This window comes from Drosophila serrata, unplaced genomic scaffold (assembly GCF_035046125.1).
Source record: "Drosophila serrata isolate PLE 108 unplaced genomic scaffold, ASM3504612v1 contig_241, whole genome shotgun sequence".
Classification (NCBI taxonomy): Eukaryota; Metazoa; Arthropoda; class Insecta; order Diptera; family Drosophilidae; genus Drosophila; species Drosophila serrata.
This window is the reverse complement of record NW_028257139.1, coordinates 788,825-805,637: the sequence shown is the minus strand read 5'-3', so window position 1 is coordinate 805,637 and position 16,813 is coordinate 788,825. Positions and strand designations below refer to the sequence as shown.

General features: G+C 41.7%; 2 protein-coding genes and 1 long non-coding RNA gene across 18 annotated transcripts in view; 1 reads left to right on the top strand and 2 right to left on the bottom strand.

The window, feature by feature from the left end:
* The window catches only part of GluClalpha (glycine receptor alpha 1), a 70,191-nt gene that overhangs the window by 19,495 nt on the left and 33,883 nt on the right, over nt 1–16,813 (top strand). For 12 of the 15 annotated variants that reach the window (XM_020958582.2, XM_020958576.2, XM_020958584.2 and 9 more), the window contains exon 1: nt 10,571–11,548. The exons of the other annotated variants lie outside the window; for them this stretch is intronic. The gene's annotated coding sequence lies outside the window, so the exon portion shown is untranslated. Of the gene's footprint in view, nt 1–10,570; nt 11,549–16,813 lie in introns of those variants that run through there. 15 annotated transcript variants of the gene reach the window in all.
* Nucleotides 882–3,431, bottom strand: LOC110188738 (nuclear cap-binding protein subunit 1). Its single transcript, XM_086831701.1, has 3 exons — nt 1,931–3,431; nt 1,554–1,863; nt 882–1,494 (listed from the first exon to the last, which is right to left on the bottom strand). Exons 1-3 carry the CDS (start codon nt 3,346–3,348, stop codon nt 943–945), a joined length of 2,280 nt encoding a protein of 759 aa, XP_086687827.1. The 5' UTR covers nt 3,349–3,431; the 3' UTR covers nt 882–942.
* LOC147643870 (uncharacterized) overlaps nt 5,430–16,813 on the bottom strand; it is a 64,596-nt gene continuing 53,212 nt past the window's right edge. The window contains exon 5 of one of the 2 annotated variants that reach the window (XR_015271397.1): nt 5,430–8,984. This is a non-coding gene — a long non-coding RNA (uncharacterized LOC147643870). The remainder of the gene's footprint in view (nt 8,985–16,813) is intronic. The other variant, XR_015271396.1, reaches the window with a different exon arrangement.

Genomic DNA, 16,813 nt, shown 5'->3' with positions numbered 1-16,813 from the left:
CGCGACCGCCATTAACACATTTCTGCTGAGGCCAGTTAAACTCAACTGGCAACCGGAGCCCGAAACTGACCCGCCAAAAGACAATAAAGTTCAATATTAATGCACCCTTTGACTCCAACGTGGGGCTCCATGGGGAGGAGTTGCCGAATCAAGCGCCATAAAGACAAGACAAACAGGCTACTTAAAATAAGACCCGACCCCAGAAAGAAAAAACATTTTTTAATGATCTGTCATAAAAGCGGCAGCGAAAATTGAGCGCCGGCCACATAAAACTGAATTTATTAGCATTGCATACTTTTGAGGGCAATCAAGTAACCAGAAAAAGGGAACCCCCCAGGAAACTGTTGCTCCAGGAGGGCAGTGATCCGGGATCCAGGGATCCAGGACCCCGAACTTAACTCGGAACAAGACACCCAAATCCTTTAAGCACTTCTACTGCAGTGTGGCGCCACCAAATCGCTCTCTCTCTCTCTCTCTCTCTGTGTATGTGTGGCGGCAATTAATTCCGAAATCACAATAGCCATAAAGATGATGATGCGACTACAATTTGAATGCCCGGCCACCACCACAGCAGCATCCCAGTACCGGGACCCTGCTGTCAAAGACAGCACCAAATTGACAACAATAGCGACAAGCGGCGTTCGTAATAAGTAGTTTGGCTGCTACTGCGACCCTTCTCTCCGCGGCCCAGGATTCCGCACAGCCACTGCCTCTGACCCTCAGGGGTGGCGGCCATTAAATCAACGCAGGACATGCCTGGCAGGACACTGCGCCTATTGCCGCACACAATATATCAAAGTTTATGTTGATTTGAGTGGCGCAGCAAACTTTTAGCACCCGAAAAAAAAGAGAATGTGTGCACAGAGAGAAATCCGGGGAAATATGTTTCATATAAAAGTGAATATATTTGAATAGTTAAAAATACTATTTAAGTATATCACATCACATCACGTAAACTAAAAAGGCCTGAAAGGTCTTGGCAATAGATTTGTGAAGATCGGAATCGGCGGAGATTTTAGCAAGTTTACTGCCAAGCTTTTGATATTCATCTACGTATGTAAATAGAAGCTCCTGCATTCTGCCAAGGATCCACTGGAAGCGATAATATTCATCGGATCCGACTGGACTTTCGGTTTCGCTACAAAGGATCTTTATGATACGTTGCATGATATCCAGAAGAATGCTTCGGATGGCCGAATCGGTCACAGTCAAATCTTGAGGCTCTTCCCTTACCGCGTGGCGTTTCTTTGGGCCCAATCTTTGAGGATTTTGGACAAAACGCACCGTGGCATGGAGTATCTCCCAAATGTACATCTTGGTGAGCTCCCTGCGCATTGCCGGTCCAAAGAGCCAGGACACCACATACTTGGGCATGAGTACCTCCATTCGGATCATTTTCTGAATTACCATGATCATGAATTGTTGGTTATTAAACCATACTTCGAAAATTCCCTCCAGAATTGTAAGCTGCTCATCCTCGCCTTTAGCCAAGTCCTGGCAAGGAAATGGGAAACAAGGATTAAGGATTACTAGAATTATGTAAGGGAACTCACCTTGAACATCTGTAGATACTTGGCTATCGTGGCGGAGGTATGAGAGAATGATTTGGAGCTCATATGCATACAGTTTTGGGTAAACACATTGATCTTGCACAAATCTGTAATGCCAGAGGCACTCTTTAGCATTGCCGAGATCCTGTCAACCTCAGATTGCTTGTCACGCATTGCTTCCAGGAGTTGCTCAGACAACTTCGCACCCGGAATTTGGGGATCGATGTACTTGAAGTGGGGATGAGGCTGGGGCGGAAGGAAGCTACCCAGACTTTGTGGCAGCAGTGTAGATATTTTTCGATAGTACGATAGTCTGTGTATCATAAAGAAGCAGAACGAACATTTAATCAAAAATCAATGAAAGGTTAAAGAACTCTTACCTGATACATTTGCCCACTAGCTCCCTGAGAAAGATTGCCTTTGGCTGATAGTAGCTATAACCTAGACAATCCTTTGCCCACTGGGCCCAGTGCCATTGAAATCCAAAGTTGGAGAGATGTAGCGATAGCCAGTTAACCAAGCGATCAAAGCAGGCCACGTTCATTGAATCTAGTTTTGAATATATGATATTCGAAGCCTGCACCACAATGGGAGGCATCTTGAACGGCTGGAGACGGCACAGCTCGATCAGAATGGATCCGTAATTGATGGCGGACCAGGCGGCATTAGGCAGGCGCAGCATTTCGCCCAAGATCACCTCAACGATGCTGTGGCACACAGCTAGTTCCGGCTTGGAGGCGGCAATGTTCAGAAGATGCTTGGCGCACTTCTTCCTGTCCAGGTGATGGGACTGAAGCACGTACAGGATCTGACCCTCCAGTAGGTATCGCTCAATGCTAAGCGTTGAAGGCAGCTTAAGCTCATCGTGCGATGTCACGCGGAATTCAAAGATGCGGAAGATCACCTCCGTTTGGGGATAGCTCCAGCCCCGCTGGTGGGGTGGCATTTCAAATTTGGGCAAGGAGTGCTGAAGAGCGGCACTCAGCTTTTCATCAAATGCCAGGTACGGGCGTGGCAAGAGCTGGTGCTCTGGCTCGGGCCACTGAAGCTCCTCCATGGTCTTCACCTGATTCCATAGCGCTTCCAACTGATCGATCTGCGGTGGCAAGGTGCCATCCCGCCACACACTTAGTAGGGGCAAATTCAGAGGAATTCTCTTCTTCACATGGATTTGAAGCGTGAGCATGAGCCGCGAGAAGCCTGACCTCTGATCCAGCTCCTTGCCCACGAAGGGCAATGCGGAGAGTACACAAAAGGCCAACCAATCGCGTCGGGCAAGCTCATCACCATTGTCCCTCGTCTCACTGAGATCCTCGCAATCGGTGACGAAAGCGTTGAGCAGTTTCATCAGAGACGCACCAGTGATCACATTGCAATTGAGTAGATCCGCCAGGAAGCGCAGAAGGACACGGACTTTCAACCACTCACCCTCGATTACATAGTGCCGCAGTTTCATTACCATAAACTGAATGCAGTCGGCCCCAAAGCGATAGCTCCTTACATTTGCGAGACCCACAAAGGTAGCGTAGGCACTCACATGGCCCGGATGCTCGAGCACGCAGGTCTCCAGGATGCGAAGGATATCTACCTTGTGGCTCTCCATGACACTGCTCAAGAAACAGGAGAGATTCTCCAGCTTCAATTCGATGGAGCTGCCACCCAGGTAGCTTAAGCCGTGCATCATCACATCCATCGTTTTTAGAATATTCTGGTCGACGACCAAACGCGGTTTTTTATCAGCTTGCAGCTCAGAGTCCTCATCGCTCGATAACTCGGACGCTCGGTAGTCTTTCTTCATGTCAATAGATCTAGGGATACATTATCCTCTTACCTATGAAATTATGTTATTTAACTAACCTTTTCATCGTTGCAGAATTAGAAGAAGCAAATATTCCAATTATTTTTTTAGGGCGATCTGCTTGGTTCGACTGGAATCGAAATAATGAGCTACAATTTCTATTTTTTATTTGACATTCAATACGACAGATTAAAACACAGCCTGCTTGTTAGTTATATATATTATATTTTATTTTACACTTTTTGAATAGGTTGCATAATAAACTAATAAAAAAAATGTATAATTCTTAAACTACATTAAATCTACTAGAATTCCTTCTCCAGATCAGACTTCAATTTGTGACTTTTAAGCTCTCTTTAAATGTTTGTTATTCATTTTTATATTTTTTACCGAAAAACAAAGTTTAATCGGATTATATCGTTGCTTTTTACGTCATTTTAAGAATTTTTTGTTTTTTTTAATATATCCCTTTTTGAATTTATATAATATAATATTATAATTATAAATATAAACATACTCTTAAAGTAGATTTCTATCCAAAGATCAGAATTTTATGTGTGAATTTGTAGCTCTCATTAAATGGGTTTTTACATACATTTTGCATATTTCAAATGGTACATTTTTAAAACTAAAAAAAAAGAAATAATTTTTCTTATCCTTCGCTTTTGACTTCATTTTATATAACAAAGAAAGTTGTATAATTTTTCTTTCCGTGCATGGGCAATGGGACCGAAATTCGTGTTATTGTCTGCTTTTATTGATTTATTTGGCTTGTGTCCACTTCCTTTACCGCCCTCCTATATATATATATATATATATTTTTTTTTTTATCATTTGCCATTTTATTTGTGTGCTTATTTTTGATTAGATTTATTTATTTTTATTTTCGCTGAGCCGCCATCGTCGGGCGTCGCCGATGAAATTTAATAATTCTACTTAATGCAATAATAATTTCGTCGCCTTTTGTTGCCGGTTCCAGGCTCGGAGTCCGAGATTCCGAGTTGGAATCTGAAGCGTCGCAAGGACGAAGGACGAAGAGGAGTCCAGATCCCAGTTTGGGTCGGGTTTCCCTCCCCCAGCATCGTTTCCGTCATCATTTTTGTGGCCAACGCATAATTTGTGCGAAATTTGTCAGATTGCTGCCACAGCGTCGGACGAGAGCGCTCTTAAGTCGGAGTAATGCCTGGCGAATCGGGCGACATTGAGTGGGTGGATGGGTGGCAAGGGGGGTGCCCAAGTCATTTGTAATATGTTTTATTTGACTTGCGGCAGATGCTCCGCTCAATGAAAGCTAAGTAATTGACGCTGCCAACTCCCAGCGGAGCAGGGCAACTTGCCTCCGCGGCAGCTGATTACAATTAGTTGGGAGAAGGAGAAGGGGGAGAAAGGAGGGAAGTTTCTCCTAAATTGTTGCCAGCCGGGAAAATTGTTGCGGAAAGTGTGCGGCGGTGGCTTCAAGCGTTTGACGTTGACGCCAATTGGGAGTTGGCATTTATTTACCGTTTATATGCTTGTTACCTATAAAAACACACGCACCTGACAACTCACTTTAATGTATGTCAAACCTCAGCACTTGGCAACTTGGATGGAAAAATGGAAATGGAAAAATGAGTACAGAACGTGGAAGAAAAAAAGCAAAAACCAAGAATTCCAGCGGCCTCTTTTTGACATTTTGAGTGACATTATTTGTGTCAACAATAAAACACTCAAGCAGCCATGAGCGAGATGCTAGAAGGTGAACGAGAGGTGTGTGGGGGAGAGAAAGCAGATCACGGTGCACTGAAATAAAAAAGGGGGTATGGAAAGCAAAATAATTATATTCTTATTAATTTCATTTCATCCTAGAGCTACAGTATTTTTAGTTAAGATTAACACGCTAGTTACAACTATTTTTACATGAAGCATTTTTATGACCTTTTAACTAAGTTTAAATATTCAAGACCTTCTCTTTTTATATTTAAAAGAATCTTTAACAGATTAGGTTAGGGTTTAATGCACATCTGTAATATTTGTCTATATATCCTGCTATACTGTATATATATCCTATCCCATATACATATCCCATATGTCCCCATAATGTCTCCTTAATGGTATTTTTCACACATTATTCTGACGTACAGATACAAAATAAACTATTTAGCGAATACTTTCAAGAAAATTTATATACTAGTTTTAAATCAATTATTAAAATGTGTCTTATATTTTAAATTATTATTTAATTGATATTTCAAATTAACGTTTCACTAATAATATAAGACTAGATAATCCTTTATTTTCCGTATTTCTTATTTCTTTACAATTTTATTTAACAAGTTTTAAAAAAGTATAGTTTCTTAAACGAAAATTTAATAGCAGCACTATTTTTTGCTTTTATTAACTAACTTTTTTTATTATTAAATAACTATAAACTTACAAATACTTTATGCCTTCTTGAATTCGAATTGATTTAGTAAAAAAATCAAAGTCTTGAGGATTACTTAAAATTAGAGTGGGGAATAATATAGGGGATGTTCAGGTAATTAGTAATTCTTTCTTCATACAACTCCCTACTAATATTTCTCGCTGTGTACATAGAGGGAGCTGGAAGCAAATAAGCACAAGTACAAAGTGGAAAGTGAAAATAAGCAGTTGAGGGAAAAGAAAACCGAACTCAAACCAAGGCCAGTGCAATTTAAAATTCAATAAAACTTCAATCAGCGTTTAAAAATGTGTTCGTATGTGTGTGTGTGTGCTTGTGGAGGGTGTGCCGTTCGGTGAGTGTGGCTCTGTCGATGTGTGTGTGCGAGTGTGGCAAGTGGAAAGACAGCGCCCAGCAATTTAAACAAATTGAAAGCAAGCGCAAATAAAAAACAGTTTGTTGCCACTTTTCACATCAATTACGCACTTCAGCCAAAATAGACGACGAGGACGAAGACGAGGACGAGGACGAGGGTAAAGACGAAGGACGAAGGACGAGACGAAAAACGAAGACGAAGACGTGAAAGAAGATGAAGGCAAAGCCGAAGACGAAGAAGGCATCGAAGGGAACTTGGCAACGAAGATGAAGGGGGAGAGGTGGCGGCAAGTCCTTCGACCCCACAACATCCCCCCACCCCTCCTCCTGCTCCTGCTCCTGCTTCTAGTACAAAAATAACACTTGAAACTAAACGCGCATTCAGGCGACGCCGCTGCCGCTGCTTCGGCCGTCGTTGCCACACCCACCAACAACAACAACAACAACAACAACAACAACAACAACAACAACAACAACAACAACAACAACAACAACAAAAACAACAACAACGAGAACAAGAACAATTTTCGCCTGTGTACCACGGGGCGTATGTATATTTTTCCATGCCGCTGTGTAGTTGTTGTTTCCTAGGCGGCGGTTAAGGGTGCGGGGGTGGTAAATTCTAAGGCGAATTGAAGGGGGGAGGGGGAGGATTCCAATTGCCACCCACTAAGCCACCATCCCAGCATCCACACCACACCCAGGACCCACAATTTGAATACGTGCCTCACCGCCGTTTTGTCTATGTTTTCCTTTCGCAAAAAAGCGAAAGTAAATGTTTGAAAATCGTAAGGAAGGAAAAATCAAGTAAGCATGAGTTAAAAATGTTAAATATTCGTCAGGCGATGACGAAGATGAGATGCTCTGGGTGGATACTGAAGGATATAGGGATAAATATTTATATATAAATATAATCTACAAGTTGTTGTTATAATAAGTTAATGTTTCGGTATTGGAAAACGCCGGGAATGAAATTTTGAAATAGATAAACACAAGACCAGAAAATAGTGCTTATTACGGCAACAGTTAAAAAATTGGAAAGGAATTTAGTGGAATTTACACAAAATGTTTTCTTAATTTTGTAAAATTTATTAGAAAATTATATTTTTAATTTGTTCCTTATAGTTTCTAACTGGTTTATACACCAAATTGTCAATGTAGTTTGGAAAAACTTATGCCATAGATCTCCATCTATGTCTCTCTATCAATTTATAATAAGAAGAAAGAAAATATAATTATAAAGAAAATTGGTTTACTATAAAACATATTTAAAAAAAATTTAAGTAATAGCTTGGTTATATTTTATTATATGGATTTTATATACATTTTTTGTATGATTATTTTAAAATTGAAGGTAAATCTTTGCTAGAATCCCATATTTTTTAAAGTTTCCTAGTGTGAAATTGCATTGTTTTTGTGCTATAGATTTTTTTTTAATAACAATCATATGAACTAACAAAAATTTTCAAAAGCAAACTAATATATTTTCCTGAGGGCCTAAAATATGCTCAAATTTTAAATGTGTACTTACCTTTACCTAAAACAGAAATTTTAAACCCATTCCAAGAATTGTGTTTAAAGCACTTTTCGGAATCTGTAAGTCTCTGTTTCCATGTTTTCCCCTGAGAGCCACAGCGAACGAAACATACCCTTTTCGCAGGGTATTGGAGATGTGGAGAGCAGAAAAAAAAAACGGAAAAACGGAAAATGCTGGCAAGCTTTTTATTGCGCGTGATAACAAGCGGGGAGGCTGGTGGCCGGAATTGTCCTAAGGTGCTGATGGACGGGAATCGGGGGCAGGGGCGTGGCAAAAAAGGGGGGGGGGGGGTGGCACAGCGATATACACAGCAAGAACTTACAGGGCTTGCCGGAGGGGGGCGTGGGGGAACCGAAATCTGCTGGGCCTCTGGTGTCTGGGCAGTGCGCTGTTTGATGTTATTATAGATGACGATGACGATGATGATGGCAATGCTGATGGCGATGACGACAGCGCAAGGATACATCGCCTCCTGTCCCATCCGCCGCCCCAGATCCAGATCCTGCCCCTCCCCCCCCCCCCTCTTTTACCGAGAAGGCTGCCAATCAAAGTCGTCGCGCAAAATGTCTTGTTCTTCGGCTTGTTCAGGTTGTCAGGACTCCTCAAGTACATGCGTGTGTCCTGTCTGTGTGTCCCTTCCGTTGCCGTGTGATTGTGACTGTGTCTATATATATATATTCTTAATATATAAATATATATATTTATAATAGTGTGTGTCTGCGTGTAGGTGGCTGTGTTCGTTTGACAGCCATTACTTTGTTGCCTAGGTGTCGCCGTCGCCATTGACAATGATTGGCCATGGCTTTAAGCTGCCCGATCCGCCAGGCATTTAATTCTCTGCCGTTTTTCACATATTCTATTTGTATTTTGTAAACTTTTAACCGGTTCCTGTAATCACATCACAACTTTTTCAATCGAAATTGGTTTTAGTTTTGGCTTCTTTTTTCTCTATAGGTTTTTAACATTCTATTATTAGAAAATGTAGGAATGAATACATTTAGTATAAAAAGTAATTCTATTGACCTAAGTTTGAACATTTTCTATTTCCAAAATTATCTTTTGGTTAATTTTATACTTGTTTTTCTTTTCTAAAAAATCGTTTACTAACAACAAACATGCATACATATGTATTTTATGTCAGAAAAATGTTGCAAAAAGTTGAATTTTTTAATGGCGATTAATGGTGCAGTTCTGCCTTAGCGGTCTTAATTAATGTACCCTTAAAAGGTAGGTTAATTTTAGTCAGAAGTTTGCAATGGAAGAGTTATTTCTGTCTCTATATATATCCTTGATCAGAATTACCTGTCCAGTCGCTCTGGCCATATCCTGTAAAATAAAAATATAAACATTTTTTGTTAAATGTTATACTGCTAAGCATTCACAAGGGAGAATAATTGTTAAGAGTTTATAAATCTATCACAGAAATGTTTTCTAATTTAAAATTAAAATATTTTTGGCTTAGTTATGAACTATTTCTGTTTAGATTCCACAAACCAATTAAAAACTGTAAGGATATACAAACTTCTCCTTCCTACAGCCACCTTCCTTTCTTGTTTACAAGTAAACAAAGGTTTGAGGAAAATACTTTGGAGTATTTAAATAAAAATTTACTGTCCATATAACTTAATAATCTTTTTATAATAGCCTGCACATACATAAATAATTGCGTTTACAAGTTTGTAACTCTTAGTTGCTTTTTATACCCATGTTTTTATTAGCCTGCCTGTTTCTACATAGTTAAAACTTGTCTCACAATTTAGTTGATACTATGTTTTGCAAGTTGTATAAAATTATTAACTGGAAACATTATACTAATTACCATTCGTGGAAAAATAAGAAATGAGGCTTTAAAAATCTTAGGTTAATACAATTTTTGGACGATTTCTAGAGTTTGGTATAAATTTAACCATTGTATTTATAGTTTGACTTCAGATAATATCCGTATTTCTTTGTTGCCTCTTTTAGCAGTAAAAGGATTTATCAAATTAAGAGCATCAAGGACAGTTCTTTACTGCAAAAGACAAATTTCCTTAATAATTTCATGAATTCATACACCAAAAACATTAAACTAGGGATAGGAATTTGATTTAACTTAAACTTAGCACTTTAAATAATGAAACTTTATCAGTTACTCTAAAGAAATTTTACTATTTTTTCGCTGTGCAGCGAATGTAAATCGAAAGTACCAGTTAGACATTTGGTATTCATTATTTAAGACGCAATGCGCGACATTTGTCAAATCTATGGGAATTACTACTTCCGGCGGAACTGGTCGGACCGCTCACCTGGTCTGCGTTTAGCCAGGAGTCCTTGCTTCTTGCCTTGGCGCTGTTATCCTGTTCCGCGGGGAGGCGCGTCGGCTGCTGGCGCCTAACAATATGCAATAATAACAATTTACATATTCATGAGACGCCCGACCCGCAAACAGCAGCAGCAGCAGCAGCAAAAGCAACAACACAAGGGCCGGCCAAAGGATGGGGCAAGGGGTGCCGATGGGTGGTTGGGTGGTTGGGTGGGGCGACAGTTTGCATAAAGAGCAGCAAAAGAACGCTTAAAAAAATCAACAAACCCACAATCCCCTCCTTTGCCCAACCTTTGTAAACCCGATTGGGCAGCAGCCCTTTTGTTAAGCCGGGGCGTAACTGTAGCTGGCCAAATATTTATATTTATTCCGCTGGGTGCCTCCTCTCCTCCCCTCAGCTCACTTATTTATTTTTCATATTTTTATGATATTTATTTTTGGGGCTGGTATTTTGTTTGCCCCGGCAGCGTAAATTTGTGCGCTTCGAATACTTTCTGCGAGTTGGATTTCGAATGCCAATGGATGCCAAATGGGTGTGGGTCACGGAGTTTGGGCTTTGAACTGTGCTGGGTGGCACAGGAAAAGGTTAAGCTACAAGTATTATTTTTAGTTGGGATGCTGCCACTGCCGCTGTTGGCTTCTGCTCTTACCATCCATCCGCTCTTTAAGAATCTCGGCAAGAACCTACCACAAAAATGAATCAAAACAATGGCTGAGGGAAATCGGAAAAGCAAGAGAAATCATCAGAGAGAGGGAGAGAGAGAGCGTGAGATGAACAGCATCCACACGGGATTAGAGAGTCGGCGCTCTGCCCTCTCTCTGATGATGATGATGATGATTATTTGGGGAAAAACTGTGAATTGAGAGCTGAGAGCACTTGGGAGCTGCGAGCTGCGAACTGTGGACTGCGAACCAAAGTCCGTCAGTCAGGTGCAGACAGTTGACGTGTTCGGTTGACAAAAGCGGAAACGTGCACTAGTTTATTTTTTCAAAAAAAAAGAACAAAAAAAAAATAACAGAAAATAGAAAAACACAAAGTAACAACGACAACAACAACAACAACAACAGCAACTGACACACACAGAGCGCCTCGTGAGAGCAGGACAGTGCAAGCAGGACAATAGAGTGCAAGAGAGACAGAGAGCGAGCGAGCGGAAACGGAAACAGCAATGACAGCGGCAACTAGATAAATGATGAATGATAAATGCTAAATGATAAAAATGTGAATAAAATTGCGACTGGCCAAATAGAGCAAGACGAAGAAACAGCAACAACAGCAAAGGAGCGCCGCTGTGTCCGTGCCCGTGTCCGTGTCCGTGTGTGTGTCCGTGTCGTGGCCTAGTGTGTGTGTGCGTGTGTGCGAGAGAGCGAAGCGACAGCGCGCGTGTGTGTGTGCGAGCGAGTGTGGTTTTGTACCCCAAGTGAGCCAGTGTGAGTGCGTGTCACATATCAGCAGCAGCAGAAGCAGCAGCAGCAGCAGCACCAGCAGCAGCAGCAGGAAAAGTTCAGTGGAAAAGCGCGCTGCCAAGCAGAAAAATTCAAACGTAAACGAAGTCAACAGTGGCAGCAGCAGCGACGCCGGCAGAAGGTAGGGCCAAGACATTTTCCCTTCACTATCCACAGCGGCAGCATAACTCACCACACCCTGATCCTGCAGCCAAGCAGCGTCAGCATCTGCGCACAGATTTTCCGAGAGTTTCCCGAGAGCGAACAGGGAGAGCCAGCATTTGGGGCTGCTGCACGTGGAGTCTGTGCAGAGCTGTTTGCCATCCATCCTAGCAGCAGCATCCAAGCATCCCATCCATCCATCCATCCAAAGAGCCATCCTTCTAACCCCACAAATAATGGCAGTGGGAAAAAACATACACAAAAAGTTATGAAAGTTCTTGGGCCAATTGTCTTTGGTGATTTCTCGTTGCCCCGGGTATACAGAGAGGGCAAGTAATAATGCCTTTTAAATTGAGACAATGTGCGCGAGCGGAGCGTAGAAATTGGAAATTGAATTTCCACGCAATCCTGACCTTGCCCCGGTTTTGATTTTGGCCGAGATTTTGGGGCAAAGATTGGGGATTGGGGATTCCTCGGCAATTACCACCGACATTGCAACGCGTTTTGATAAACTCTCGCACACATCCTTGCATATTCAGACCCCAAAAAGAGATGCCAATAAAAATGTAGGATACTGTGTCACACACACACACACAAGCAAAGGCGGCCAGATTGACGACGGGTGTACCAGTGTGTGTGTGTACGTGTAAATGACCGGAAACTGTGCTCAAGTGCTCTACGAGGCTACTTTGCCAGGCAGGAGTCTTCGTTATACTTTTTTCCCCCCCTTGTATTTGGGTCTCATCTTACTCGACACTTCAATTGTCAAATTGTCCTTGTTTATTGTTGCAATAGTTTTGCTGATGGACAGGTTTTCCTGCCTGCTCCTTTCACTTGTCTTTAAAGCAACTCCCGCAGACACAGTCGCTTTTTATGGGCGTCGTCCTGTCGTCTTTGCAGTTTCAGTTACCCAGCTTGCAAGTTTCCTTTTTCTTTTATTTTTTTTCTTTTTTGCAGGAGCAAAGCCTGGCAAAACGAAACAATCAACACGGAAGTAGATTCCTCCTTGTGTTCTTTTGCTCCTGTTGTCGTTGTTTTTTGTTAGTTGTGTTGTGTTGTGTTGTTTGTTATTCGGAGCCGTTTTGTTGTGCCTGTGTGTGTGTTTGTGTATATAAATCAGCGTGGCCTAGTGCGCTGCTTGAGGTTGACGGGCTTTTGTGCCCGTGCCGTGAAATGCGAGTTTTACGGCGGAGTGGTTCGGCTTCATCGGGTTGACATTTAAGTTGTTTCTTTCCTGTCATTCAAAAGCGAGTGTGTGAGCGAGTGTGTGTGTGTCAGTGTGTTTGAGTGCCATGGGAAAGTTCAAAAGTCAGCAGCTGCAGCTAAGGGCAAATGAAGTTCCAGGAAATGCTCTGCCGCTATGAACTTTTCCCTTCTATTTACGGCGCGTACGGGGCGTATGAGCAATGTCTGAATGTGCAACGCTCAAAGCCACAACTATTGGCAATCAATTAAATTAAGACCCAGACCCAGACCCAGACCCAAAATTGCACTGCACGTGCCACAGCAGCCGATGGGGAAATTGAAAATTGCATTTTCCCCGTCCCACCGAGGCACCGAGGCCGTGGAAAATTGAAATCTGTCAGCGAACTTGATTCTCAGATTCATAGAATTTCATAAACAGGACAACCGAAAATGCTGAAATGCTCTGGCAGGCAGATACAGATACAGATACAGATACAGATACAGATACAGATACACAGCCGCAGCTACAGATACAGATACAGATACTTGACGTTGGGCCAGACAAAGGCAAAAAGGCAATTATAGAAATACAGACGAGCAGCAACAAATAATAAAGGCAAGTTGCCATAGACAATCGCAACAAGAGCAACAACACCAAGGGGCAGATTGGAGGAGACGCTGGCAACGATGTTGACGACAAGTAGCTGCAAAAGTTCTGCGACGTTTTGCGCATATTAAACAAAGTTGACGACAGCCACGCCGGCAGAGTGAGCTCCGGATGGCGATGGCTCCGGACTGGGAGCTGGGAGCTGGAAGCTGGGAGCTGGGAGCAGGGACCAGGGAACTCCGCACGGAAAACTGCGTACTACGAACTCAGACTTGCGGCAGCCACAGTCGCCGTCTCATTATTTATTTGATTGCCCGCACAGCCAATGCTCGAATTACCCCCTGGGAGACCGGGAAAACTGTGGGCGGTGGGCGGGGGGAAGGGAAAGCTTGGGGAAAAACCCGAAAGCAGAACCGAAGCGAGAGCAAAAGAAAAAAACATAATAGTCAGAAGCATAAACGTAATTAATAAGGCAAATTAATGCAAACAATAATACAAATTCATTTTCGTGCACAAATGAAACTAAATTACAACAACGTGAGGCAAGGCAAGGCAAGCCCGAGCCAAGCCCTGCCCCAAACCCTGCCCCAAACCAAGCCAGCATCCGACAATAAGAGGGAAAAACATGAAAATTGAATGCTAATTTGGGTTGAGCCGAAAACTTGAATACCCTCCTGGGATGCATAGTGGCGAATTTTGTTTGCTGTCGGAGGAACTAATTTCAAGTATTTCTTGGGGCCAACTTAGACATGAGAAAGGAATCTGCTTTAATTTAATCTCTTGCTGCACAAGGATAATTTGGTCAGGGAAAGGCAATTTAAATCCGGAATTGGCACTTGTTGTACAAATGGTTTTAAAACGATTCCAGTACTTTTTTGGGGGGAATAAAAGGAAATATCATAGATTAGGTTTGAAGATATGTAAATGAATTTAATAAATAGTATTTATCTGGTTGGTCGTTGATACATCAAGCAATATACATTCTTTTAAGCTTTATATAAATTTAGTTTTATATAAAAAGCAAACAGTTTTGTGCTCTTTGAGTTATGCTGTCACATTTCAAAGTTTCTCTTGAAAACATTCTATTTTTTAAGCCAACTTATATCGTATTTTGTTTGTTTTTAAACCTCTTAAGGGCTTAAAGGGGAGTAGAAAATGAAACTGATACGTAGAGCTCTTGTCACTTTCTGTAGTAGAATTTATTTTACTTACTTAAAAGAACAATGCCTTCAAGTATCTAAATATGTATTATATTTCCTAATTATTATTATTATTTATAACATCTTAACTTAATTCTGCCAAAGTAATAAAATACAAGTGAGGCTGGTATCTTCTATGGATAATTCCTTGCAACAACAGCAATGGGCAAGTTATAATACCCTTTTCAACTTACAAGAACAACAATAAGTGGCAGCTAATAAGCACAGGTCACACACACACACACACACTCACACACACACCTGCATGGGGGAGGGGGGCCATCGACAACTAAACAGTTCGTTGAGCAGAAAAACGAGGAAATCTACTTAATCACGTTTAATTAAGGTGAGTTTATAAGTAGCCCTCCCTCGCCCTCTGTTAGGCACTCCATATCAATGTGTGTGTGTGTGTGTGTGTGTGGGTGTGGTGTGGCTATAGCTGTATTAGTCTGCTGGTATGTGTGTGTATCTGTGGAACACACCCACATAGATATATTTTTTGCGAATTGCTTTTATTGCCTTGTTGCCGAATGAGACAAAAGAGCTTGCCAGGTAATCACAACTGGCCACAGAGTTCTGCCCCTCCATTCAACCCCCATTTCTTCGGAACATAAATGCAAATTAAGGTTAAATGGGTGCGTCACTAGTTCAACGGATTATATTAATAAGCAAGTGCTTGGTAGCAAGTTGATTTATTAGTTGCTTATGCCATACTCATCTTTGGCCACATTTCCATTTCCGTTTCCGGTTGGTTTAGTATCTTTGCCCTGCTTGGAAGCCCTCATCTTCTCTCCTGGTGATCGCAGCCTTAACTCACTTATAGCCTGATCCTCAATACGACGAATTTCGTCTAGACCATTCTCCACAAAGATCTTGATCAAACGATCCGACATTTCCGGTTGCTGCTGGGCCATAATAATTGAAAGAGAAAATTCGAGTGACAGGAGCTGGGAGAAAAACCTAATGAGAAAACTAAAACCTGGCTTACTTAATGCTCGAGTTATTCTTTGGTTGCTTTCACTTTGATTTGTGCCAGGCCAAAATGTTTGTCGCTGCTGTCACATACAGGCGAGTCCTGCCATCCATCTACAGCCCCGAGCGAGTAGTTTTCCCCCTCCCCGTTCCCATTTCCCATTTCCCATTTCCCTTCTCTCTTTTCCCCAGCCTGCAATCTGTGCCGTATGTCACACATTTGGTTAATTGAAAAAGCATCAAGGCCCTCATCATTAGCAAAAGCTTCGTGACTTATGTCGCTGCTCGTCCGACCCCATCTCCTGTCAGCCGCACATCCTTCGGCACCCTGGCACCCCTCCTGGCACCCCTCCTTCCTGCTTTCCCGCTGCTTTCCCCGTGTATGTAATCGATGCATGTCGAACAGCAGCAGCAACAACAAGTGAATAGCTTGTGTGACACGAGCTGAAAAACGAAACGAACGAGCCAGAAAGGAGAGCACAGGCAGGAGCAGCAGCAGCAAGGACGAAAAATGGAACAAACAAAAACCTATCAAGTTGTATGCTCGTTGATTTCAATTTGTGAATTGTTGTTGCTCGGCGAATGCATTTGCATATTGCTGCACACACCATTCACCCCGCTGGCCCCGCCATTCTTGTATGCTTTTCTAATTAAACCCCCCAACTAACACTCATACAGAGGAAAATTGAAACAAAAAATAATTAAAAATCCCCAAAAGGAGAAAAATAACAAACAAACCACAGATAAGGGTGAAATTTGCTCTATAAATTGCGCTGTTTGCCGTCCTTTTTTTCTATTTTTATTTTTTGAACCCACTGTTTGCTATTTTCCTTTTCGGCTCCTGACTGGGGTATAGCTTTGCTCTGCTTTCTTTTTTTTTTGCCATGCTCTTGGCTAAAAAGTACATAAATTTCAAATAAGTCACGTTTCCGGCATAGTGCCCCAGCACGCATACATAGATACCAAAAGACCGTGTCCATGTATGGCGTCGAAAATTTTTGCTTTGCATTGTTGTGGTGTCTGCGGCCAACGGCAAATAAATAAAATAATATAGAGAAAAAAAGAAAGGAAAACCATAGTGATTTCCATTTTCCAAAAATAAAAAAATGGAACCGAGTCGAAGCAAATATTTGCCTGTTTAACTTACTTTGACTGCAGACTCTTGCTTCTTATTTTTCTGTCAGACAAATATATTTTTGTTTTTTCAAAAACTTTTTGATTTCTTTAGTTGAGTGTTTCTTAGATTTTTAGATTATTGTCAGGTAGTTGAAGTGATTGCAAG

Bases quoted from the DNA above. Each gene is read 5' to 3' on its own strand.
- LOC110188738 (XM_086831701.1), bottom strand. From the start codon at position 3,348: ATGAAGAAAGACTACCGAGCGTCCGAGTTATCGAGCGATGAGGACTCT. The intron at 1,864-1,930 runs GTAAGAGTTCTT...TATGATACACAG, and splicing joins CTAGTGGGCAAATGTATCAG to ACTATCGTACTATCGAAAAA. The intron at 1,495-1,553 runs GTGAGTTCCCTT...TTTCCTTGCCAG, and splicing joins AGTATCTACAGATGTTCAAG to GACTTGGCTAAAGGCGAGGA.